This window comes from Sesamum indicum, linkage group LG6 (assembly GCF_000512975.1).
Source record: "Sesamum indicum cultivar Zhongzhi No. 13 linkage group LG6, S_indicum_v1.0, whole genome shotgun sequence".
Taxonomy (NCBI): Eukaryota; Viridiplantae; Streptophyta; class Magnoliopsida; order Lamiales; family Pedaliaceae; genus Sesamum; species Sesamum indicum.
This window is the reverse complement of record NC_026150.1, coordinates 24,542,123-24,568,243: the sequence shown is the minus strand read 5'-3', so window position 1 is coordinate 24,568,243 and position 26,121 is coordinate 24,542,123. Positions and strand designations below refer to the sequence as shown.

General features: G+C 33.5%; 3 protein-coding genes, 1 long non-coding RNA gene and 1 other non-coding gene across 6 annotated transcripts; 4 read left to right on the top strand and 1 right to left on the bottom strand.

Moving 5' to 3' along the window:
- LOC105165761 (AAA-ATPase At2g18193-like) lies at positions 1 to 3,351 on the top strand. Its single transcript, XM_011084886.2, has 2 exons — positions 1 to 1,594; positions 2,550 to 3,351. The coding sequence occupies exons 1-2, from the start codon at positions 566 to 568 to the stop codon at positions 3,063 to 3,065; spliced, it is 1,545 nt and encodes a 514-aa protein (XP_011083188.1). The 5' UTR covers positions 1 to 565; the 3' UTR covers positions 3,066 to 3,351.
- On the top strand, positions 10,039 to 13,328 carry LOC105165760 (thioredoxin domain-containing protein PLP3B). Of its 2 annotated transcripts, none has more exons than XM_011084884.2 (9): positions 10,039 to 10,191; positions 10,293 to 10,379; positions 11,129 to 11,203; positions 11,287 to 11,334; positions 11,408 to 11,550; positions 11,816 to 11,888; positions 11,979 to 12,040; positions 12,722 to 12,819; positions 12,894 to 13,328. In XM_011084884.2, the coding sequence occupies exons 2-9, from the start codon at positions 10,296 to 10,298 to the stop codon at positions 12,995 to 12,997; spliced, it is 687 nt and encodes a 228-aa protein (XP_011083186.1). In that variant the 5' UTR covers positions 10,039 to 10,191; positions 10,293 to 10,295; the 3' UTR covers positions 12,998 to 13,328. The 2 variants fall into 2 exon arrangements, with proteins under 2 accessions (XP_011083186.1, XP_011083187.1); XM_011084885.2 differs by having other exon boundaries at positions 10,049 to 10,191; positions 10,264 to 10,379.
- On the bottom strand, positions 13,665 to 13,736 carry TRNAH-GUG. Its single transcript has one exon. It is a non-coding gene; the product is annotated as a tRNA-His (tRNA).
- LOC105165863 (bZIP transcription factor 11-like) lies at positions 15,352 to 16,795 on the top strand. The gene has a single exon (XM_020694455.1). It carries the CDS (start codon positions 16,040 to 16,042, stop codon positions 16,523 to 16,525), a length of 486 nt encoding a protein of 161 aa, XP_020550114.1. The 5' UTR covers positions 15,352 to 16,039; the 3' UTR covers positions 16,526 to 16,795.
- LOC105165757 lies at positions 22,376 to 26,115 on the top strand. The gene is made up of 3 exons (XR_848110.2): positions 22,376 to 23,554; positions 23,820 to 25,148; positions 25,982 to 26,115. It is a non-coding gene; the product is annotated as an uncharacterized LOC105165757 (long non-coding RNA).

Genomic DNA, 26,121 nt, shown 5'->3' with positions numbered 1-26,121 from the left:
GTCTTAAACAACTATCACCGTGTCTCACTCCACTTATAAAAGCTAGCAATCCAAAATTCTTGTGATGAAGAATAAAATAGTGAAAAGAAAGATGAGTGAGAAGTGAGAACCCTCATCTCATTACCAAAACATTAAACTATAGAATTTTACAAACTTTCGACCACCACAAGTCCACAACAACATAAATTTAGTAAAAGCAATCAACTGAAGATTCCCACACTTAATTCCGCTTAGGCTATGGCTATTCCTTTTCCATTTACACTGTAAGCGTGGTGCCCAAGCCGAGTTCCAATTCCCTACATCCACCCCATCAATTCTCAATCTGAATCCATGAGTCTACCCACTCTTAAAACTCCACGTCAGCAACATACACACAATCATCAAGACAAAATGACATCCGATCATCCAAGTCCTTGTCTCTGCTTCCTCGCTAAGCTTCTCCAATTTTGACTCCATCCCACTTATAAATTCCGCCCCAGAACCAAGAAATTGTACAAAATTCTGATTTATTTTTTTTCATCTCAGAAAAAGGGAAGAGTTTTTGTGAGAAAACCCGTCAAGAAAAATGCAGTCTTTCGGGGAAATGCAGTCGATGGCGACGAATATTTTCTCGGCCTACGCGTCGGTGGCGGCGTCCATGATGCTGTACCGGTCGATGGTCAATGATATCATCCCGGAACCCGTGAAAGCCTTCTTCTACTCCACGTTCAATCGCTTTTTCAAAAGCTTCTTCGACAGATTCTTCGGCAAACTCTCGACCCACATGACTGTCGTTGTCGACGAGCAGAACGGCTTCACGAGGAACCAAATCTACGACGCGGCTGAGATTTACCTCCGCACGATAATAAACCCCGACGCGGAGAGACTGAAGGCGAACAAGACCACGAAGCAGAAGAACATCAGCCTCAGCATGGAGAAAGGCCAAGAACTCACCGATTTTTATAAAGACTTTCAGCTGAAATGGCAGTTCATTCTGGTGGAGCCCGACGGGGACAAGGGCAGGTTCCAGTCGGAGAAGAGGTACTTCGAGCTCACCTTCGAGAAGCAAAACAAAGACACAGTTCTGAACGATTATTTGCCGTTTGTTTTAGCGAAAGCTAAGGAAATGAAAGAGAACGAACGAGCGGTGAAACTGTACACGAGGGACTGTCCCTTCGACAACAACGACGACGACGATGGTGGTGGAAACGGAGGTGGGTACTGGGGCTGCGTCAATCTTGATCATCCAGCGACTTTCGACAAACTGGCGATGGACCCGAATATGAAGCGGGCGATAGTTGAAGATTTGGACAGGTTTGTGAGGAGGAAAGATTATTACAGGAAAGTTGGGAAGGCCTGGAAGAGAGGATACCTGTTGTACGGGCCGCCGGGGACTGGAAAGTCGAGTTTGATTGCAGCGATTGCCAACTATTTGAGGTTTGATGTGTATGATTTGGAGCTGACAAGTGTGTATTCGAATTCGGAGTTGAGGAGGATTCTGCTTTGCACTAACAACAAGTCAATACTTGTGATTGAGGACATAGATTGCAGTGGCCAGATGCACGACAGGGAAAGGGATACACAGTCCGAGCACGAGGACTCCTCCAACACCAAGGTTAGTCAAAATATGCCAATCTTTTGTTCTTTCCAACTTCTGGATTATCACAATAACACCCCCAATATTTATGGGTATTACAAAAGATCCCCTTATTTTTGAAATATTGCACGTGCCACACTCATATTTTACGCTTGAATTTTTCTTAAACATACCAACAAGAATGTTAGGGTAATTGTTTTTCTTTTTTTATTTGATAAATTACAATGAGCTGTTCTAAAATTTTATGCAATTTATGTGTTATTACACAAATTTATAGTATTTGAGCAATTTTTGCAATATATGATCAATTTATGCAATTTATGTGTTATTACACAAATTTCTGTAATGTATGCAATTTAATAAAATTTTAGATAATAATCACATTAATAAAGCATTTTTGTACAATTAATGCAATTTGACAGTAATACATTTACAAAATTTACCTAATAATAAGAAAAATTAAAATAAATTACAACAATATTCTCCAACATCATTTTTACATAATAATGTACATAATCATAAAATTAATTAGGCCTTTGATATAATTACAAGTATCAGTGTTGTTTGAAAAATTATAAATATTCTCTATTGTTTAATAAAATTATATACTTGTGGTAGCTTGAATTATTAATTTTCTACTTGCTATATTTTTTTTCTTTATAAAATAATTTTAAAAAGTCGGACAAAGTGAATAGAAAAATTTAAAAATTTGTAAAAATTGTGTAATACCTAAATTTTAGAGTTGTTACTATAATTATTTCTATACCAAAGTGTTTCCATGCCAACTTATGAATCTTCCAACACTGTGATGTATTTGATGCAACCGTTGTTGGCGTAATTTACTAGAATTAGAGGGTTCCTTTGTAATATGTCTAAATTGTAGGGGTGTTAGTTAAATTATTTCTAAACTAAAGTATGTTGCAAACAACTTATGAATTTATGAACCAACATTGTCATGTGTTTGATGCAACAGTTGACATTGTCCGGACTGCTAAACTTCATTGATGGATTGTGGTCGACTTGTGGAGACGAACGAATAATCATCTTCACGACGAACCACAAAGAGAAGCTTGATCCTGCGCTGCTACGCCCTGGTCGGATGGATATGCACATACACATGGGGTACTGCACCCCAGAAGGATTTGATGTTCTGGCCTCAAATTACTTGGGAATCAATGATCATCACAGGCTCGTTCCCGAGATCAAACGGCTGATTCGGGAAGTTGAGATCACCCCTGCTGAAATTGCAGAGCACCTGATGAGAAGTGAGGATGTTGATCTTGCTCTTGAAGGGGTGGTTGATTTGCTCAAGCAAAAGGGAGAGGCGAAGAAGAATGAAACGCCAGATGATCAAAAGAAGTGCGATGTCGAGGAAAATAAATCTGATGAAGGTGTTGATCAAGGCAAAAAGAGGAAGTTTAGGGGGATTATGAAAGATTTGACGAAGTTTAGGAGGCGCAGAGGAATTGGTAAGGGGAAAATGTTGTAATGACTTTTGAGTAATGTATGCAAGAAAAAAGTAGGGAAAAAATGCGATTTAGCCCCATGTAATATTATAAATATGCAAATTACCCTCCTATAAAAAAAAAATATAGCAATTTATCCTCTTATGTTTTTTAAAATACAGCAAATTACCCCTTGTATTTTTTAAAATTAAGACTTTTGTCTTCCTAGACAGGGGGTAAAATGCTTCGTTTTAAAAGTATAGGGAGTAAATTGTTATATTTTTTATAGGGGGTAATTTGCTCATTTGTAATATCACAGGGAGTAAATTGCATTAAACCCAAAAAACTAGTGATGATGATGAAAATTTTGTTTAGGTTTTGTTTCTGTATTGATGTATGAATAAGTACCGTGAGATTGGTCCTATGGCAAAGTTTTTCTCAAAGTTAACATGTTTTAACTCAATATCAAACTGATAAAGGCAAAAGTAAATTGCCAGCAAAAGCCCAAAAAATAGAAGAATCGCACTGAGTGCCCCATGATAGATGTGGTACGTACCTTGAAGTATAGGTAGAAATTTGGGTTATTTGCCACTCTCGAATGTGTGTTTGTAAAATTTGGATGAGTTATTAGTTTTGGCGCCATTGCGCACAAGGCAGAAAGCACGCGGTGGAATTTACGATTAATAGTCTCCAATGAGTGTTGAAATCGCTCCATATTGTCGCGGTGCTTTTTATGCATACCGACCGTTTGCATGAAGAGTGCAACCTCCTTAATTGAGGTAACTCTGGACGTCTGACCATGAGGCAGTAACCCTCTAGTAGTCAATGCATCAACCAAAGCATAAAAGCACGACTTGGTCATGCGGATGTTGTCAAAAAACTTTCCCTGGTGTGGGGTCGTCATAATCTTCGCAACCCATCCTGCTCCTTGTAGTGCAGATGTGTTACGTGGCATATTTTTCCTAAATAACTATGGGCATATTAAATCTCTGATTGCATAAAATTCCTCTGGAACATCAGATCCGTTACTTCCTGGAGTCTCTGGGGTCCTAGGACTTTCGCTTGCGGAGTTCGAGTCTAGACTCCACCAACTCCCGAGCTTGCCATATATCCGATCGTTGTTGTATTGCTAAATATAAACAAGATAAATTAGTGTAAGTTACATGTAGTAGACGCCCGTTGGTTAGGGACATGAAAATACTTAACGAGCATGGGTACTTGGTATGAGTGCAATCTAAGTAAATCGGTATGATATACATGCACGAATACACATAACGAAATCAGTTTTGTCCAATTTTCTAACAATCAAGCAATACAGTCACTTGCCCAAAGAGTACAACCAGCGGAGTCTATTCTCGTCGTTAAGACGTAAGAAGATTGTGCGCGTGTTGTGACTGTGAAAACGCTCCAATGCGATGGTGAACACGATGTCTGGCATATCGTTGAACTTTGTCAACTCGTCTACGCACCGCTCAATGGATTCAGTAGCTTTGGGCCCGGTGCGGTCAATCTTCCCTTAAAGTGATTCATTCAACATAATCCATCGTCTCGCACTTCTTAGCTTGCAACTCACTAGCTACTTGTCGGAACCGAAGCCAGCTTCCAGACGGACCAGCGGACGCCTGCGATGGTCCCGGGGAAGAAAAGTATTTGTTTGGGGACGTCATCGGAACAGATTAAGAGAATGTTGTATCTTCGTACTCATCTCGTGATTGGCGGTTGCCCGATTGAGTGCCATCCATTTGTTCATCGTCTATGTGGTTAGTGCTGTGGATTATCCGACGTTGTTGTGATGACGAACGCGTGAGCCCACCAGATGCTTCCGTGAGAATATTTGAGTGCATAGGTCAAAACGTTGAAGCCCATGCTCAACTATTTTTTTTATATTCTGAATTTTCCTGCATTCATTTACATTGTCAAGATATGTAATTAGTTTGTGAATCTGTAAGGACACTGCAATCAAGAGAACCTTCGTGGAAAAATAGGTGGTTAAATGAAGACAAAATGACAGCACGAGTAGATGTTTACTCGGTACAACTCCTCCAAGCGTCCTGCATCGTCTGTTATGGTATTCCTTTCTGAATCCCATCCCCACCCAGTCGCCCTATTCAAAATTTTGTTTAACAAACGCCAAGCACAACGCAACCTATTAAATTTGCCCTTAAGTTGTACCGTCATAAGAAGACAACCCTGACTCATAATCGAGTTCATTCGCTTGGTTACACGAGCCCAGACTGACGATGGAAATGTGGAAGATTGGAGTCGGTGTGTGATGAACTCCTCGTGCATTAACTTAATGAACACGCATTCCATTTTCGTATTCCATAACACTTTATCGTACTGAGATGACTGGGAGGAACCAGCGTCATTTGGGTGTTGCATCTTTGTGGGTTGTCTTATATATCAAAGTATCGTAACAAATAAGTACAATCGTTTATATATCCATAAAGAAAAAAACTGCCGCACGTCACAAAGGGTTGGAATTATAAACAAACAATCATTATCTCCCTAATGAGTTAGTAGAATATAAAATCATGTGTTATTATTTCTATTAAAGTACAATATTTTATATTTTTTATTATTTAATAAAGTATATATAAAATAATAAGTTAATTATTAAAATTATAAAAAATATAGTAAAAAAATGAATGAAAATTAAAAAAAAAAGAAATAACTATTGAAAGATAGTAAATGAGTGAAAGTTTAATAAATAAATAAATTATAAAAATTAAATATTAAATTAGCATATCAAAATAATTGAGACGTCAATTTACCGCTTTTCAATTATATATTGCATAGATTAAGGTCGTATAAAAAAATGCTCCTTTATTATTAAATTTAATCAATACCTATTATATATTAAAAACAACACTTACTATTAAATAGAAAGAGAGTTTTTATACCACCTTCATAGTACAAATGGGCAAATTGACTAACATTATTTTTAAAATTTCACTTTTAACAGGCAAGCTATATTTGTATTATATAAAAAATATTGATATTCACCAATTATAATAATTATAATTATTGCAATAACTATATTTTGACTGGAATTTTACCAGCTTTAATAATGATAAATTTTACTTTTTCTCATTTTAAAACACGGAATATTAATTTGTTACGCAAATTATAAAATTATGGTTTAAAAACAACTAGACCACGAAAATGCTATGAAAATTAATTTTAGAATGCGTGAATTATTCATTCTAACATTGAACTTATATTTATATGTTAAATCAATATTAATATCTCAAAATATCTATTCTATTTATATATATGTATATTTGAAGGAAAGATTTCGATCAAAATTCAATAATTTTGACTCAATTGCTAATTTTAAAAAGGGCGCATAACACCTTTTTGTTAAAAAAGAAACAACATCCAAACTCAACATTTATCATTAATTAAATTGAAAAACAACCACCTAGCCCTTATACTTTTTTTGTGTGAAACAAGTAAAAAGTAGCATTTTTTTTTAATAAAATTAACATACATAGAATATATATTTACTGATAACATCTACATTACCACAAAAAGAATAAAACAAGACAAGTTTTGTTTAGTTATAGGTTCCAATTCTTTATATTTATAACATAAAGTTATATATATAACCACATATTTTTATTCGATGTGCTTATGCGGTGCAACATATTTTAATGAAATACTATCTTTAACAAAACATGAGAACATTAAGAACAAAGTAAGCAAACACTAAGACCAAGTTTATCAAATACAAAACGTAAGTATAGAAGTGTGCTCGTGCAAACAATGAATAAAACATGTGATATGTTACTATTAGTGAATTCATCAGCGTCATGGTTTTAATTCGCAGTTGGTGAACATATAAACTAGACAGAACTTTAATTTATAAATTGGTAGCAGAATTGCAACAGCATTAAACAAAGGTAGGATGAAAGCAGCACTTTGTTGGGTGAAAAAATGTAAATTGTGCCAACTAAAAGAAAGAGAAAATATAATTTTCAACCCATAGACGTGTATAATTGTTCAGCACTTATAATTGTCAATTTGTAGAAGTGTATAATTTTCTATTGTGCATTTAGAGAAGATCAATATCTTTAATCTATTCATCTAGCCATGACAACCTCATTTCCCTGTATACAGTAAAACATTATGCTAAAACGTGCAGTACTTTTCTTCTCAGTGCACAGGTACATGAAAATTTTAAATTGAGGCTATTGAAGTATGGATGAGGGAATGAAATATAGAGAAACAAGAAATCATTTCCCAGAAAAGAAGGGCACTGCATGTCTAGAGCATATTCATTGATTGATTATATCATGTTCATGGTCTTACATAATCTAGACAACTGCTTCAAGCTAATGGAAAGCCAAGCAGTGAGTGATATCTTCACTCTGGAAGTTTGAAGTTTGAACGCCGACTCATATGCCTCTCTTAGGAGCAGTAAGTAATGTTTTTGTTTTTCCTACTATTGTCTTTTTTACCAATCAATTTCTCCGAACTGCTGTCTTAATACATGTATGTGGCTCACTGAAATCTACGTGCTATCATGCATAAGGAGTGGGATTAGAACACTTCAAGTGCACACTAAAACATTATGCATGAAGGCGCAATTAATAAATCCAAAATGCATCTGTCACAATAGTAACCATTAGACAGCAGCTCAAGGGTGAAAACTGCTTTAGGACCCACCTTAAAGGGCACACAGAGATTACTTGATACAAACTTAAGCTAATATAACTACAAGGTTCAAAAATCATGTTGCCTAGTCACTTTAATTCATTGTACTTCTCCCTAATTCATTCCTCTGACAGTACTGAAAATACCTCTTTGTATGAGTTACATGAATATTGAGAAAGGTGGGCAATTACTTGGCATATTGAGTGTTAGAGATGATAGTTACCAAAATAATTCAGTACTCAACTAAAAGAAACAAGATAGGGAACTGCCTGACGCACTCCACAACCAATTCCCCGATTAATCACACAGACAAAAAGAAATTAAGAATATCTACTATTATGAACAGTAAATATGTTCAACAGCTACAAAATTGAAAGATGTCACAAGACAGAACTGACATAGAAAGTAACTTAACCCAGTGATAGCTGTATTAACAAACATAAATCATCACTACAGATCACAGACATCAGATTGGTATGAAAGCAATAACAACACATCCTTGAATACAAATATAAGCCATTCAGTTTTAGTCACCGGGAAAAGGTACTGAGGTTTTGCTTTTACTAGCAGCTTCAGAATCTTATAAAATGGGATCTGAATCATATAACGCTCTGATTAGCAATATGAACTATGAAAGTTTGAATGCAGTGTTTATATCACACTCTATATATGGTATATATAGATAGAGACAACCGTTTGCAGATTGTTGTAGATGCAAAATTGTTTCACTGTGCAACGTGTGAATCAACAGGAACCTCAGAAAAAAGTGAAAATCAGACAATAATTTAAAAAAAAAAATCACTGTGCACCATGTGGAAGAACAGAGAATCAGGAATCATTGCAGATAATAATTTACTGAAGGCCACTACTGTTGAACCGTACATACTTTTCAGTATACTACATCCAAACCCAACTCTCAAATCTTCAGAAAATTCAGAAATCAAATATTGAATGGAAAAAAGCATGCAATTAAAGTAAAAGAACAAGAAATTTTCGGCAAACTGTACAGACCCAAATCCGCCTTTTTGCTTGATTGACGCGGTGTGTGGAACGGGGACTAGGTGGTGCATGAGATACCGATTCCAACAGTCGGCGGCACACTTTGACGTGAATGGCGAGTGGCGGCGGACTCCAATGGAGCTTGTTCGTGGTGGGAGGACGCGGGTGATGGCGGCGTTAGGGTTGTGCTCGATTCAGATTGACGGAGGAATGGGTGGGGAGAGAAGGTTGAAGTCGTCTGAGAGAGGAGCTGTAATTTTACGTTTTAAAAAAAATAGATTTCTGTTTTATGGGCTATGGCCCGATAAAGTTTTAAAAAAAAAAAATTAACTTAGTAGGCCAATTTCTGTTTTTACATCCAACCAAAATCAGAATGCGCCAAAATGTAAATCCAAACACAAACATATCCTTTTGCGTGTTAATGATAAGAAAAGGAAGAACAGAGAGTTTGTGGCAGCAAAGGGCGACGTCAAGGGCAAAGAGAGAGATGACTGATGAGGAAACATTGATTTGAAATGAAAAAATTATATACAAAATAATATATAAATATATATATATATATACACATATCATAAATTTTATTGAGGCGGGTCCTCGTACACCTAAAATCTGTTCCGATCTAATGAGGACATGTCTGGATTGAAACTTTTCGAATACGGGTCGCAAATTTTATAACAGATTTATCCTATTCCACAAGATAAACATGCTTTTATATAACATTTCAAAAGTTTGAATTTGAAGGAAGAAATTGAGAAAATAATTTTAAATAAATTTATATAATATTACAAAAAATGTAATCTAAAATAAAAGTTCCAAAATTTAAATTTTTTTTGAAACATAAAATTAGCCAAACTAAAAAAAAAGATAAATTATATCTACATCTCTTAAAATCAGATCTAACTATTCAGACACTTCTTACCCTTTTCAAACTTAAGCCTTTTGGGGAATGTCGATATAATTTTATTTAAAGGGTGCATGTGTAATGCTTTTTCTTTGAATAGGTTTTGATGTAAATTAAATTACAATTTTAAGAATTATTTTTAAATTTTTTAAAGGATAAAAAATGTTTGAGTTATTAAATCTAATTTCAAAGATGTCAATTTAATTTACTCAAAAACTTATTGTGGTGAATTTAAAATTTCTAGTTTCAATCTTTTGAATGGTTTTTTAGAGTTAATTATATTTTGACATTCGAACTATGATCGTTTTTAGCATTTAAATTTTTTTTTGTGTCGATTTATCATTTCAATTTTATAAAATTTTGCACTTTATCGTTTATAAAAAAACAAAGTTCAATTGAAAATTTTAATTTACCCCTTTTTTTTATATCTTTTTTTGAAAACTGAAGACCTAAATTCAATTGAAAGGCACAAAAGCTCGCGGGCCGGGAAATAGGAGACAATTGAAGGGGGCTTTACATTTTTACGCTCATCACCAATCACCATTCTTGTAGACGGTCGAACTAAATCTTTGTCTCTTAAGGCTTTAGATTTCAGACCCAAATCTCTTTCGGTAAGTTCGCGAAATTCCATCTTTCATGGATAAATTCTTGATTTTTTCTGATGTTGTTTGTAATGGTCATAGCTTTTGATTTCTTTGGCGAATTTAAAAAGGAAATGGACCCGAATTCAGTGAAATCGACTCTTTCCAATTTGGCTTTTGGGAATGTAATGGCTGCTGCAGCCCGCGATTATCAGAAGGTTTCATTTTCTTTCTTCCTTCCTTTTTTTTTTTTTTTTTTGTTTCTTTTCTTCCGAAATTTTCTGTGTTTCAGTGTTAAATGGTTGGTGAATTTGATGCCCTATAATGCTGTTTCATGAATTAATTTATGAGTAAGAGGGTTTTATAGACATGGGTAATTGGAATTGCTTATGTATATAAACAGCTTGTCTTCGATGGATTGATCGAAGGCAGTTAGCTTAGCTAGATTCATGTAGTGTCGGGATTTGATTTCATTTTTTGTACTGAAAGTTCTTATTTAGAGTCTGTTATTTTTAGTAGTTAATTAATGGAGATGAGTTCACATTTCTCCATCTGTAGGAAAACAAGAGCTCGGAGTAAGGATTTCTTCTTCTGTAGTGAAAGAAGAATTCCTCCTTATTTTTGGCCAAGGTCATGGAATGTAATTCTATTGCCTGGATTCAACTAAAATTCTGCTCAGGTGTATTTCTGCAGTTTAGTGTGTTTGGAAGTCGATCTTTGATTCTTAGTGGTTTTCAAGAAGTAAAAGCGTGTAAAGTTTTTGTACAACTACCCTGAGATTCTTTTATTGTGTATGTGTCCTTTGGAAATTTGATTCGCCTCCATGAAGAAAAGGTTTTTGTTTCGAAATGAAGTCAATCTTTGAGCTGGAATGGTTACTCAGTTAAGCAATTTCTCAAACAAAGTAAGATGAAGAGGCTGATATTAGATACGGGGTTTGGATATCAACTGGCATATTTCTTGACAGGAATTGCTGGCTCAAGAGAAGGGCCAAGCATCCAGCTCTGTTAATGAAGAAGTAGATCTGGATGAATTAATGGATGTAAGTGGAGGATGTGCCTTGATCTCATTGTTTTCTTATTTCCTTCTAAAATCCTTTTGATTTAAATGTATTTATTAACTCAGGACCCTGAGCTGGAAAAGTTGCATGCTGATAGGATTGCTGCTCTTAAGGTATGTAATTAGCCTCTTAATGACCTTGGAGTTACCTTCTTGAAATGTTTTTTCCATTGATTATTTCTTATAGAAAGAAGCAGAGAAGCGGCAAGAACTTAAAATGCAAGGTCATGGGGAGTACAGGGAGATAACAGAAGCAGACTTTTTGGGTGAAGTTACTGGCAGTGAAAAAGTGGTTTGTCATTTCTATCATCGAGAGTTCTACCGTTGCAAGTAAGGACTGAAAGAGTCTCTCTTACAAAGAATTTTTTGGAAGTGGTGGGTTTGAAATTGGGCATCAGATGTCAAATATAGTAAAGGGGTTGGGTTGGAAACATGAGATATAGGAAGTATATGTGAAGCCTCATGCATTCATGAAATATTTATGGTTTTCAGCAGGTCTTTGTTGATGTATATCCTTACAAAATGTGTCGTTTTCTCCTTTTTCACAAAAAATTAACTCATTTTTTTCTATATCTTCGTCTGCGGGTTCTTCTAGGATTATGGATAAGCATTTGAAGTCACTTGCTCCAAAACATTTTAAGACCAAATTCATCAAACTCGATGCTGAGGTCAGTCAGACGAGTATACTTCATATGTATACACCATGTTCAGGTTACAATTTGAAAGAAGCTAAGCATCTTGTTTCCAATTCTTTGCAGAATGCTCCATTCTTCGTCACGAAGCTAGGAATTAAAACATTACCTTGTGTGATACTATTCAGGTTCCCCATTTGGTTCTTTATTGATTTTCCGGTTAAGCATTTTTACTATTATCAAGTATTGTTGTTCCATTGACTTTTTATTGACATGAAAATATGAGTTGCATAGAAAATCATCTATCCGTTGCTAGTTTGAGTCTCATTATATTTATGAGTTACTTCTTTTGTGTGGTATCTCATTCTTGTATCATTAACGTGCATGAATGCCCAATTGCCCAACAGAACTTATTCCTGAAGAGTCATACCTTGATCTGAAGTATTTTAACATGCTATGTTACGTAGTATAGTGCATTTTGAAACTATGATTCACGTTAGAGAAGAGAGGTTTGAGATAGGAGCTGGTTGAGTTTTTAATAGGAACGAGCACTGTCAAGGAGTATCCTAGGACAATCTAACAATGTTGTAAAAGCATTCATGTGTTCAGTTAGATACTCCAGGAGCTTGCTTGAAATGTTGCCAGTTCTTGGCTCTAATTCAACTAGACATTCATATAACAGCATTATGATTTGGAAGCTATTGAGAGGTACAGGACTTTTGAACTTTTTAGCCGTTGACCATGTATAAGGAGGCCACTTGTTCGTTTTGTACATTAAATTAATTATGAGAAGGCCATACTTTGGGTATACATAGGTATCTGTGTGTGTGAGAGAGAGAAGTTTGAACTTTTCTTTGTCCTTACTCCAGGAAAGGAGTAGCAACAGATAGGCTGGTTGGATTTCAAGACTTGGGAGGGAAAGATGATTTCGCTACAAGGACCCTCGAGAGTTTCCTGGTGAAGAAAGGTAATGCATCTACTCAAACTAATTTGCCACACCCGCATTTACCTCATTCCAGTCTCTAAAGCGGTGTTTTCCAGGAATAATTGAGGAGAACAAACGAGAAGAAGAGGATGATGATTATCTTGAAGGCAGTCGTAGGACAGTGAGATCATCAGTGAATCCCGATTCTGATTCTGATTGAAAAAAGTTTGCACCTTGTTTCAACGAAATCCTATCCGAAGAAACTTGGAGTAATGCAAGCTCAGAAGAAATATGCACAAGGCAACAATAGCACGACATACTTAATAGCCTGTTGTACTATTTATAGCGTTAGTGAGAGGAATTTGACTTCCCAGATTATTATGACATAGTGCAGTTATTTTCTGATTCCTGAGACTGTGAATCGCCCAAGCATTTATGTATCATTATAATTCATTACAGCTGTGTTCTTCTTTGCTCCTGCTGCTTCAAAGATGATATATTAATCTAAAATAAATGATCTGAAGTGCTCAGATCTTGTTTTGCTTCTCTCATCTGATCCTCCACTTCACTTTCCTGTCAAAGAAAAAATGCCACTTTTATACTTACCATGATTTTTGCTGCGTATTTTGCTCTGTTACTGTGCTAAAATAAGCACAAATACTTCAATGAAAGAATGTAATTTGGAGCATATTGAGAAATGACAGAAAAGTAAAAACTTAAAAATATTGTAATAAAACTTCCAAGAAAGTGGGATGGAAGGTCAATTAAGCTTTTCAACAACCGTGATAGTAATGTAAGAATAAAAGAGAATCCTTAAAATTGTTGAAAATAGTAAAAAGCTATTAAAAAAGAAAAAAGAGAACCAGAAAGGCTAATCATATTATGATTGTGGCTGCTGGGATTCGAGCCCAGGTCTCCACGGCCACAACGTGGAATTCTTACCACTAAACTACAGCCACTTTGTTGTTCATTCTATTTAATTATAAATATATTCACCATTAGTGTATTTATATGAAAATGCTCTTCTTTTCTAACCTCCCCTTTCTCCCCAAACAACGCTCTCAATTTCGATTTGGGTCTAATTCTTATATTTAGCCAAAGATTTCCCTGAAAAAATATTACTCTAATGTTTGAAATTCTTCAATTTGAAAATTCTAACTCCAATTGAATTTCGTCAAATTGTACGATAAGTATAATGTATTTGTTATGTGATTGATGTATAATTTTAAGAAAATGACCAATCACATAATAAATATATCACACTTTCTAATAATTAATTTAATTCAACTAAATCTGATCTAAATGAGAATTTTTCCTCCTCAATATTTGTTTTATAAATTAATGTAGAATTAACGTGTAGGAGAGTACTCCATATAAGTCCGTAATTTTTTTTATGATCAAATTATCTTCATACGTTTTCACTCGTCAATGAATGTGAGGAGGTATATTTTCACCATTATAAGAATAGTTTAGTCCGAAAAAAATTATTTGACCTGCAGTAAGTCAACCTAGGGTAAATATCAATTTTCATTCAGTTATATTGTTAATATCAACAAATTCAGTGAATTTTGACCAAAGAGATGACTTTTTTATTAGATGGAAGCAAACTTAAAATGCTATATGTAAAATTTCTCAAACTATAAAGAATTTATGTATAATTACACTAAATTTTAGAGCATAGAAATGTAATTATCCAAAATAAATGACGTACTTTTTTATACATACATAGCATATATACATCAATTGAGTTAGTATGTGTGCTATTGATAGTTTCATGAACAGTGAAAAATATAAAATACATAGGATTAATAAACCCTTGTGATCAGATGTAAAAAGCATCAAATTTTGAAATGCTATTAAATTTTTATGAAAAATCTCAATTTAGACGCTGATATAATTGATGATTTTTATAATTATATTTTTTGACCAAATTAATTGATGATTTATAATTATATTTTTTGACCAAATTAATTGATGATTTATAATTATATTTTTTGACCAAATTATACGAAAATGACTATAATTATTACAATTTTTAAAATTACAGAATCTTATTTAAAAATTTTAATTTAAAATGAATCAAAATTATCACACTTTTTAATTTAGAGGACTAAAATTATAATGCAACCTATTAACCGCAACATTACTTTGTTGAACAGTGAAAATATAAAAAGGGGAAAAGTATTATTTTAGTGCACTAAGTATGTCTAATTTTAATTTTATTCCGATAACTATGTCCATTTTAATTTAGATCCAGTAACTTACGAAATTGCTTACTTTTAGCCCTCTGGTAGATTTTCGGGCAATTTTACCCCTATGAGTGCAAATGGACTAAAACTGTCTTTCAAAAGTTGCATAGGGGTAAAATTGTCCGAAAATCTGTCAGAGAACTAAAAGTAAGCAATTTCGTAAGTTATTAGACCTAAACAAAAAATGAACATAGTTATCGGACTAAAATAAAAATTAGGCATACTTAATGGACTAAAATAATACTTTTCCCATATAAAAAGCATAAAATCTTGCAATAAAAGAAGTCTTAAAGAGGGCCAATGCTACTCCCTTTGATTATTATTGTGATGATCAGACAGGACAATTAATATATGAACACAACAACATTGGATTTGTCAAATTGTTTAATCACAATAATTGCAACATAAATAATAATAATAATTCATTTCATTCTCTCTTCTCTAAAACTCATGTCTTTGTTATTACCTGTATGACTATAAATCCCACCTCCAAAACCATCAAACCCCTCTCCTCTCCATCTTTACATATATATCCTCAAATTTCTCTTCATCCATCAGAGGTTTGATCTCCATTTTCTTACCGGGATTGCATCCATCCGTCCGGCTAGCTTCGTTTTTCTGTTATAATTTCTTCCTCAATATCGATCAGACAACCTTTTCATATGTGGATCAAAGCTGGAATTCATCATCATCAAGACTACTACTGATGATCATGTCGGCTGTACTCAGTGAAATCCTCCTCTCTGGATTCACAGTCAACTCCACCCTTCGCCGCCGTTCCCACCTCGTTCAATCCTTCTCCGTCGTCTTCCTCTACTGGTTCTACGTCTTCTCATGAGCAACAAATTTGAACCATATTCTGAAACACATACAAAAACCCTCAAATTCTTGCAATAATCCAAGAATTAATATTTTTGTAGTATTATTTCTAACCCCATTTCTAGTTCTGTAAAAACTATAAATTCTTGCAATATATTGTTAAGACAAGACAAGACAAGAATTCTTGTTTCAACATGGCTTCTAGAGGTGGGACTTGTTCAGGCTCAAGCTCTGATCAGGAGAATCATCAGAATCTGACGACAGAAATTATGAGGAAACGAAAGAGGATGATTTCCAACCGTGAATCAGCGCGAAGATCCCGGATGAGGAAGCAGAAGCACCTGGATGATCTGACGGCTCAGGCTGCTAATCTGAGGGCTGAAAACAATCACGTTCTTACAAACATCAATCATGTGACTCAGCTGTATTTGAATGTTGAAGCTGACAACTCTGTTCTAAGGGCTCAAATTTCTGAGTTAAACCACAGACTCAAGTCTCTCACTGATATAATCAGCTGCATGCGATTGGATGGAGCTGCTTTTGATGATCATGATTTTCATGATAATTGTGATTATGATCATGATCAGATCGGGGGTGGTGATGACTTGTTCAGCCCTTGGACCTTAGTCCATGTTAAACAGCCGATCATGGCTTCTTCTGACCATGGTTTCATGTACTGATCATGATCATGATGATCCATGCATGTTCATCTTCATTCATACATACATATATATATGTGTGTATGTATGTATATGCTGTGTAAGGGCAATTAGGTTTTCATTTCAACAATAGAAGTTGAAGTCTTGAAGTGAATATTGTATGATGATGATGATGATGATGATATGGTTGAGTCAAATTCTTGAGTGCCTGTAATATCATTCCTTTCGAGAGATCATGTAAAGTTGTAATAATCCAATTAAGTGTAATATAATATATATTTGATTTGATCAGTACGATTATATTACAATACAGTTAACAGTAGTAATTAACGTTTGTTTCTTTGTTTGTTTTAATGAAATTATGGTTTAAATGTACTTTTAGTCTCGTAATTTAGGTTATGTAATGTTTTCGTCATTTAATTTTTTATAATAGTATTTTCGTCCTATATTTTTTTAATTTTCGTCTTTTTTTGTTGTTGGAGTTCACACCCTTTTCACCAAGAAAAAAATACATGTAGTCACGTTTTTATTCTTTTACTTTCTAGGGTTGCATTTTAGTCCGCAAATTTTTTATTTTCATGATTTCAGTCCTTTTGGTCGCCAAACTTCACCCTTCTCGCTAGTAACTAAAGTTAAACTCCGATGAACAGAATGACTAAAATCGAAACAAACTAAATAATATAGGACCAAAACACTATATTTTAGAAAGTCAAAAAATAAAAATGTCGAATGATCTAAATTATGAGACCAAAAATATATTTAATGATTAATATAATAAAATTATAAATTTATGGCCCGAATAAAAAATAAAAAAATGTATACCAAAATATATTGAGTTTTGAGTATAATGTTAAGCCAGATTTCACGTTGGACGTCGACTATCAACTAATTAATAATAATTATTCAAATATTTTAAAAGAAATTGAACCCAAAAATGTCAAAATCTTGAGATGGCTATTAATTTTAATAAATTATTTAGATGGCTATTAATTTTAAATATAAAAATATATTTATAATTATAGTAAATTTCAAATGTAGACAGTAAGTACCCTTTTCTCAAGTCCAATAGGTATGTAGAAATTTGTAAGTCCTATTGAGAAGTCAGTATGTGTTCTTTTCTCTTCATTACATTATGAATATATGTAGTACTATATTGTAATATTATATAAATTTCATCAAATAGAAGATGTACACGTGTTCAAGAATGACCTAACTCATCAAGTGTGTGTGTGTGTATATATATATAATTTGGTGGGTATTTCTTGGTGGAGTTGTGCTTCTTTTGTATTAATTGGTTAAGATGAGGGCAGCATTATTATTGGCTTTTGGACCTTCTGAAAAATTGATGATGTCAAGATTTCAATTATTGGGATGCATGAAATGGACAACCTAATTTATAATCAATTAACATAAAATTATGCAACCCAACTGATCAACTAGATAATATTAATAATAAAATATGTCATGATAATTTTAAACTTATTAATAAAAATATTCATTATATATTAAATGAGTATACTTTTAATCTTATCACGTTATAATTATTAGTAATAGTTGGAAAAAAATCAACACGATTTTAGTTATGTAAGTATGAGACGGTAGCAATTTTAGTCCTGTACGAATTCATCCTAGAAATTTTGTTCTGTAATTTTAAAATTTTTGTACATTGAGTACAAATTATCAGAATTTGGACGGAAAAGTTCACGTGGTGCACTTTTTTGGTCATTTTAGCAAATTTTAGGTCTTTTTTTATTACAGTACAAAATTGTCAAAATAAATTCGTACAAGACTAAAATCTGATAGGAAAGAAATCCAAAAGAAGAGTTTCTTCTTCCTCTAAATTCCGGAGCTCCATTCCTACTCGAATTTGGATAATCATTTTCTAATTTTTGAACGTATCAAAAAATCCCCCCTCCCCCCTCCTCATGACTAAAATTGCAATTTTTTCATGACAATGGTCATATATTAAGTTGTCACCATAAATAATTAATAGTTAAGCTATTAATAATTATTCTATGACAATAATTATTTGTTGTTATTAGGTTATCGTCATATGTACATATGTGTTACTAATTATATTTTTCGATAAAAGTAAATTTCATTAAGTAAAAAAGTATAATAGTACAATACATCTTGTTTAATCTAAGCGGTTTCCTCGATAGGACAAGAAATCCGCCATAAGCGATAAAGCGCACAAGTGCTAATAGCAGTAGGTAATTCTACACTAAAAATCCTCTGCTGCACATCTCGAACCATCAGCGCACCCACAGTGCGCGTATCTCTATGTACTCCATTAAATCGCTTAATGTTGCGCTCAGGCCAGATATGGTACACAAACGAGGTCAAAAGAGCACGGTAGGCCATATAAACATAGTGTTTGTCTCTCCATCTGCGAGCAGTGTTATTAATTATTTTTAATGATGTTTTTGTGTACATATGATTTTTCTGTCACTAATTCTTGCTTAGCTAATGACAGCATTCAGACAATAATAACTATTATACAAAATTTTGACAAATAAAAAAATATTACTCAATATATATGATTAAAGATAATATTAACAGTATGATCAGTAAGAACACAGACAAAATAAAATTTTCCATTCTTTAATAATTGGTTGCGACAGACATATTTAATTATTAATTTATCAAAAGAAACCCATAATTGTCTCTTGGTGTCAGCAATTTCTTGATAATATTTCTCATCTGCCCCCAAAAGAGACAAAGCTGTCCCATTTCTGTCATAATAATTCATGTGCTACTTATTAAATTAAAAATAATATGATCCCATTCCCTATTAATATAATTGAGTGCCCCCCCATATATATATCTCACATTTTTTAATTGTCGGATAAGAGATTATTTCAGTAAATAATTCTTTATCTATAATTATATATAATTAGACAAAAATGGTAACTACTACATGAATTTTTGAATTACGCATTAAAATATATTATAAATAAAAATAAAAAAAGTCAATTGTGCATATCGTGACAATGTGGAGTCAAGTTTCACAACAACATCAAGTTGGTTCGATGGTGATGAAAATGAGGCCCAAAATGAGCCAGGACAAAATGTGAGCGAGGAAATAAGAAGACCTCGGCGTCAACGCTACAGACGGAATTGTGGAACGGGGGAACATTTTTGACATTTGTAATTGTATAGTTCATTGTAATTTTTTACAATTGTACAAAATAAATACACTATTACATTTGTACCCTTAATTGTAATTTTTTAAATTAATACAATTTTAACATTATAATTTTTTGGACTTTAATATGTTGTTATAAATTAATTATATATAATTAAATTATACAAAATTAATTAAACGAAAAAAAAAAGAGCAAAAATTGCCAAGTCGGGATTTCTGATCACGACACCAAATTTGGGCAGAAATTGCTATTTCGGCAATTTTTTTTTGTCTAGTCGTGATTTTAAAACACGACTAGACATAATAATATTGCTATTACAATGTTTTAAGGATGTGATGAATCGCATGTGATAAAATATAACTAAATTATAATTTCTGAATTTTTAGAAAAGGTAAATAGATTATATTAATTAATGAATTATTTAATCATGACTTACTTTTTTTTTCAAAACTAAAGAGAAAAGCATCCAGAAAATTAGGTCTGACCAGTCCACAATAGTTGTCATTTTTGTTCAACGTTTAGCGCTTTACAAATTAGATTACCATAAATCACGTTTTTGTCAAATAGTTAAAGTTGAGATTTTATGAATAAATTCAAGAGCATGAATTAAAGCCCGACAAAGTGTCTACGTATTTTTGTCTTACTTTATGTGAATTTATTTTATTATTTTTAATTGTATTAATGGAATCGGTATATTATTTAATTTATTCAGATATTAATTTAATCATATAATTACCACTAAAAAAAGCACTAAATTATATCCTTTTTTGTTAACATTAATGATCATTTATCAATACAAAAAGCCTTATATAATAATTACATAATTAGATCCAAACCTAACAATTTTTTGGTAATAAGAAACCATTAGATTCAATCACATTCAAAGTCTTTGGTAATAAAAATTAAGGGTAAATTACATTTTTTTGTCCTATATGTAGACCTGTTTCTAATTTTAGTCCTACACTCAAGCCAACTCGCACATTTAGTCTCCATATGTGGATTTTTTTTTCTATTTCAGGACCAAAGGGGGGATTCTGTTAAAAATTTAACACCAGCCTCAATTTTTTAACGAAATCCCAAATTTGATCCTGAAATAAAAAAAAAAATCTACACATAGGACTAAATATGCAAATTAGCCTGAATGTGGGACTGAAATTAGAAACAGATCCACTTATGGGACTAAAAATGTAAATTTACCCTAAAAATTAATGTTAGACCATGTGGCATGCCTTTGCCCACACTTAGGTTTATAAAAGGGAATCATGTTTCTTGTTGTAAAGTAATTGTTTTGTGTTGGAATCCAACAACACTATAAAATATAGAAGGATTGATTGAAAAATTTAAATATTTTTTGGGGATTAACCTATAAAATAGGAATTAAATAGTAATAATTAAATCAATAATATTAAAGCAAAAATACGTAGGGGTGTTTATTTCGGTTAATTTAAACAAAATTTTGGTTAATTAAAATTTCGGTACACACATTTATCAAATTGAAATATTCGATTCAGTTCAGTAAAAATTGAACTTATTTGGATTAAGATGAAATTAATTGAAATTAAAAAAATACAATGTAATGTTCATTTATTGGTTATAAATGATTTGTTAATTAATAATTATAATCAATTAAGTATGTATTAATCATGAATTTATTATTTTTTTGTAATAAATACATATATTAAGATACTTAATAATTATTTATATATATATATATAATATAATTATGTTAAAGTTTGGTATTCAGTTCGGTTCGATTCGACTAACAGGTACAAAAAATAAAAATTAAGCCGAATATCAAAATTATCTTTAAAAAAAATGATACCCAACAAAAATTATGATTCGGCATTCAATAAAAACTAGACTTTTGGGTCGATCGATTTTTTATCAATTAATTGAAAATTACACACTCTAAAATGAAAGATTTTGCATATTAGTGACTTAAAGTTAACTTGAAATGCTTGTGAATGGATAAGTTGTGAGTTGTGGTGGAGGCCTTTTTTTTATAGGTATGAGCAACGGTTAGTAGTTTGAGTTCACTTTTAATGGACTTGAACACCATGGATTTTAACGTGAGATCAGTCTCCCTCACATACTTCAGCCCATTTCGTCAAATCTAAATAAAAGAATAGTCTTGTATTTTGTCTTAGATCAATATTGCGAATTTGTTATTTTAAATAGGGATAATTACACTTAAACCCCCTCTGAAAATATTAAATTATATTTTTTTTCAGAGAAGTTCTGAAATTACACTTGCATCCCTACAAAAATTCTCGTTTTACACCTGATACCATATCATTAGGGTTTGGATGGAAAATGCAGATGTAAGCAAAAAGGATTATATAAATTTTTAGTTTTGTTGATCAGTTGACATTCTCCTGTATATATTTGTACTTATAAAGGGATAAATGTAATATATATGAGTGAAATTAACATTGATACATTTTTTTTCTCATGAATGTAATTTTTTTTAGCAAATGTCAGCATTTTTCATTCAAATTCTAACTAAAAGATGTCAAGTAAACAGTGAATTTTGTAAGGGGGTGTAAGTGTAATTTGAAGAGTTTTTTAGACAAAAAGTATAATTTTATATTTTTAGTATGGGTTTAAGTGTAATTAACTCTTTTAAATATATGTATAAAGCCCAATTGATTATGGAATTTAAAATTGGCCCACCAGTTAAGTGGGCTTAAGAAGTTGGGCCATTAAACGTCCAACATAGTTTTCCATTGTTGTCCTTTGCGGACTAATTTCCCCCCCAAATTCACCACCGAGCCCTAAAAGTTTCGGGGTGGACAAAGAAAATGTCACCACCATCATCAGCAGATAAATCTCCGGCGCCGCCGCCGTTCGCCGAGAACTCTCGTTGGTGGCGGTTCACATGGGAAGTCCAGTAGTACACCCCAATACTCCGCTTACTCCTATTCAACCCGAAACACGAAGCCCTCAGCTAAATGCAGAGATCTCAAACACCGCGTTATTCTTCACCACACCATGACCGTTTCAAGACAGTGGAAGCCCTAGGCGGCTGCTTCAGCTGTTGCCACGAAATTGTCAGTCCCTACTTGATTTTTTTACCAAATTTCTTCCGTAGCCATGAAACAATTCAATGGTATTTTTGTTGAACTATTTCTTCTTTTCGGAATGTAATTTTACTTATTAAGAAGAAAATGGAAATGATGGCGTCAAGTAAAAGGTCTGAGCAGGATGGGCAATGTGGTCTGGAAAAACTAGTAGAAAATGAGGAAGAGGGCCCCTGTTTGTGTTCGAGTTTTACATACAGACGCTCGCAACCTCTTCCATAACAAAATCGCCATTTTGGGGATATGGGCTGTAAGAAAAGGCGTGGATTGCATTCTAACATTGAATCGCAATTTAGACTTGAGCCCTACAGTTTTTCATGCCCCCTCTACCATTCTTCAACTCGGTTGAGCTATCACAATGCTTCCTGCGTTGATCACATCCTCAGCTGATCCATTTCTTAATCTAGACACAAATAATTTTCGTCTTATGAGTGCTCATTGCAGTGTTCTACGCTTTCAATTGTGGGGCTCTAGGCCCTCTGAACTCTTTATGTCTGTATATTCAAAGTCTTGATTCCATGTGATTAGTGGTAGAGGTGCGAATACGGACTTCCTGCAGGTGTACAACTTGGTGAAGTGGAGGATAGGCTTCATGATTCCAGAGAGGGTAGCACGAGTAGCTTGGTTAGGGGGAATTGGAACTTTATTTCCCTCGGGTCTTGGTTGACTCGGAGTCTTCACTCCAAGTCAGGGCATCCAGTGACCACATTGAGGTTACACTCGATCTGTTGCTTCCAGTTGACCATCCTCTGGTTATTTTGATTCAGTTCTTAATTCTGAGGAAAATAAAGATGAGCTTTGTCCTCTTTCAGTTGATTCTGGTAAGTGAATATTGGTCTTGGTTCGTTAACTCGTGTTAGGGACTAAATTATATTTTTGATTTTAAAGCTTAAGCTTTTAGAGAAGGTGGATACTAAATACTTTTCTTTTCTGATTCCCTATGTGAAACTTTTGTCTAAAGTAGTATTTAAGCTGTTTGTTAATTTAGGGTGTGTGAAGAATGGAGGGATTTTCTTTGTTTAACATAGCTTGTTCTGGTTTTTAGTTTTAATTAAAGTTATCATATGTGTATCTTTTTACTTTTAGATTTGAAGAAATTATCTAGTATGAAGGAGGTTCACTCTGCAGAAATTGCTTGTCTAAGTTGGCAAAGGGTCTCAGGTAGATATTTCATTTCTCTAGTTTATGTTTATTCAGTCATCTGATTTTGTTCATCAAGATTGGTTCCCATTACTAGATATTCCTTTATTCAATATCTTTTGAAGCATGTTTTCACTATGACTTCTCCGGTAGGGGGATACACTTAATCAGAAAAATATTGTTTGGACTGGATAACCATTGTTGATTGAGTCAATGTTAACATATCAGTAGGAGGTATGTCGGGATCACCATACCATTTCAGAAAAACTTGGTAAAAGCTGCTGCATTTTTGGTCGATTATACTCAAATCAGGCAACTAGGGCTCTGTACATTGGGCTCACAAAAGATGGTTTGGTTTTTATCTATAATCTGATGGTGTTTGAATGATGTATAAGCTAAGATCTGGTTGACTGTGACATCTGAAACTTGATTGCCTCCCTTTTTGCAGAGCTTTTACATGCTTTATTGTTGTTTCTTGTCGGAAGTATAACATTCTCAAGCTAGAATCACGAGTTGCCAATAATCTGTAAAAATGTTTTGAGGAAATGCCATCAGTTAACTGGCAAGATGTTGCTGACAATTGGTTTTGGGAATTGTTGTTGCTCATTTGGTGGTGTAAGTGAGAAGCTGGTTGCAAAATATGCAAAATCCTATTCATGTGAATTGTCTGATGTGTAGAGATCAGGCAAAGTTATGAGTCTGATGAACAATCACTCATAGATAAATGTTCAAGTAAAGATTCACAATATGAGGTATGTAAACTAATACGGGCCACCTCTTGTGGGAATCATAATGAAGACGTCCATAGAATAGTAAACTCCCCTTGTGCTGAAGTTAACATTGCATCCATTGTGGAATATAAAACTTCTGCAAATGTAGTTGATGGTGATAGTTTACCATGGACCTTTCCTTCACTGCAAATGGAGGAAAGCAAAGCATCAATGAATGGAAAAATTTAAACTGGATGCTGCCACACTGAATTTTGTACTCCAGATATGCTGGAACCTCTCCAAATGTATGAATGAGTAGAGCAAATGATGAACTTCTTGAAAATCAGAAAGTATTTCTGGATGGTTATGTTGGGAATCATTTTATGGTTAGATCTTCTGGCCTCTCGAGAGATTTCTGCTGGATCGAATTTTTATCTCTGGGATGCTCTTGTCTTGTTGGGGCATATCCATGCTTTGGTGATAATGTACCAATAGATGGTGGAGTTCATCTATTCAAATGCTATAATTTAACTTGCTTGCCTTCCAGTGGAGCAGATGTAGTTGGGTGAGCTCTATATTTCTTCTCCTTGTTAGTTTTTTCCGTCATTGAATAATTGTATTTGTTATCTTTTAAGTAAAAGCCCAACATACATTTCAAAGTTTGCCTTGGCTTGCATTGAGTTACATGGAAGCATGTATTGCTATTATGCTTAAATATTTCAAATGTTAATTAATGAGATTTGGTGACTAAGATAATTTGTGACTCTAGCTTCTGCTCCTTTTCTGTTGTTGGTTTTTCATGACACTATTGTTATAGTCTCTAATTATTTCTCCAGTAGTACAAACTTACAGAGGGATGTACGTTTTGATTTGGTCCGTTTTGCTTCATAAAATGAGGGGGAACTCTAGAGTCATCACTAGTTAACCTGTCAAAAAGAGTAATAAGAACACAACAGAGTGGTGCTCTCCTGTGCACCAGAGAGCTTCAGGAATATCGTTCTCAAATTAGGTGAAATTACCATGAATGTGAAAAAAAAACAAGATAAAAACAGAACATATAAGATAAAGGTGATAGAATAGTTAAATCATTATACGTTTTCCTTGGGAAAAAAAACAAATATGAGAAATTTGCTAAATGCTAAAACACGGATGAAATGCAATAAGAGTTTGTTTGTTCATAAGATATAAGACTCTTTCCTATTGAAGTTTCTACTGGGAAAGAGAGAAGCCTAAAGATCGCTCTTAATGGATCATGCATCCAAACTAGGACTTGTTATTAATTTTTTAGCTTTTTCTTCTTTAACTCTATTTTTTTTTTCTTTTTTTTCGTTTTTGTTGAAAATATTGGCTTATTGATTTTTGATTAGTAAGTGATGCGTCAAATTCACCTCCAAATAGGATTACACCCTCGAAAGAATGTTTGCTGGAAAGTGCAGAAGATGAATTATCATTCAGGAATGTAGTTCGGGACATGCAAACTAAATCCCCAGTACTGCAGATTATTCTCCTGAATCCAAATTCATGGGGCTGTTCTGGCA

Bases quoted from the DNA above. Each gene is read 5' to 3' on its own strand.
- LOC105165863 (XM_020694455.1), top strand. From the start codon at position 16,040: ATGGCTTCTAGAGGTGGGACTTGTTCAGGCTCAAGCTCTGATCAGGAG.
- LOC105165761 (XM_011084886.2), top strand. From the start codon at position 566: ATGCAGTCTTTCGGGGAAATGCAGTCGATGGCGACGAATATTTTCTCG. The intron at 1,595-2,549 runs GTTAGTCAAAAT...TTGATGCAACAG, and splicing joins AGGACTCCTCCAACACCAAG to TTGACATTGTCCGGACTGCT.
- LOC105165760 (XM_011084884.2), top strand. From the start codon at position 10,296: ATGGACCCGAATTCAGTGAAATCGACTCTTTCCAATTTGGCTTTTGGG. The intron at 11,335-11,407 runs GTATGTAATTAG...TATTTCTTATAG, and splicing joins ATAGGATTGCTGCTCTTAAG to AAAGAAGCAGAGAAGCGGCA. The intron at 11,551-11,815 runs GTAAGGACTGAA...GGGTTCTTCTAG, and splicing joins CGAGAGTTCTACCGTTGCAA to GATTATGGATAAGCATTTGA.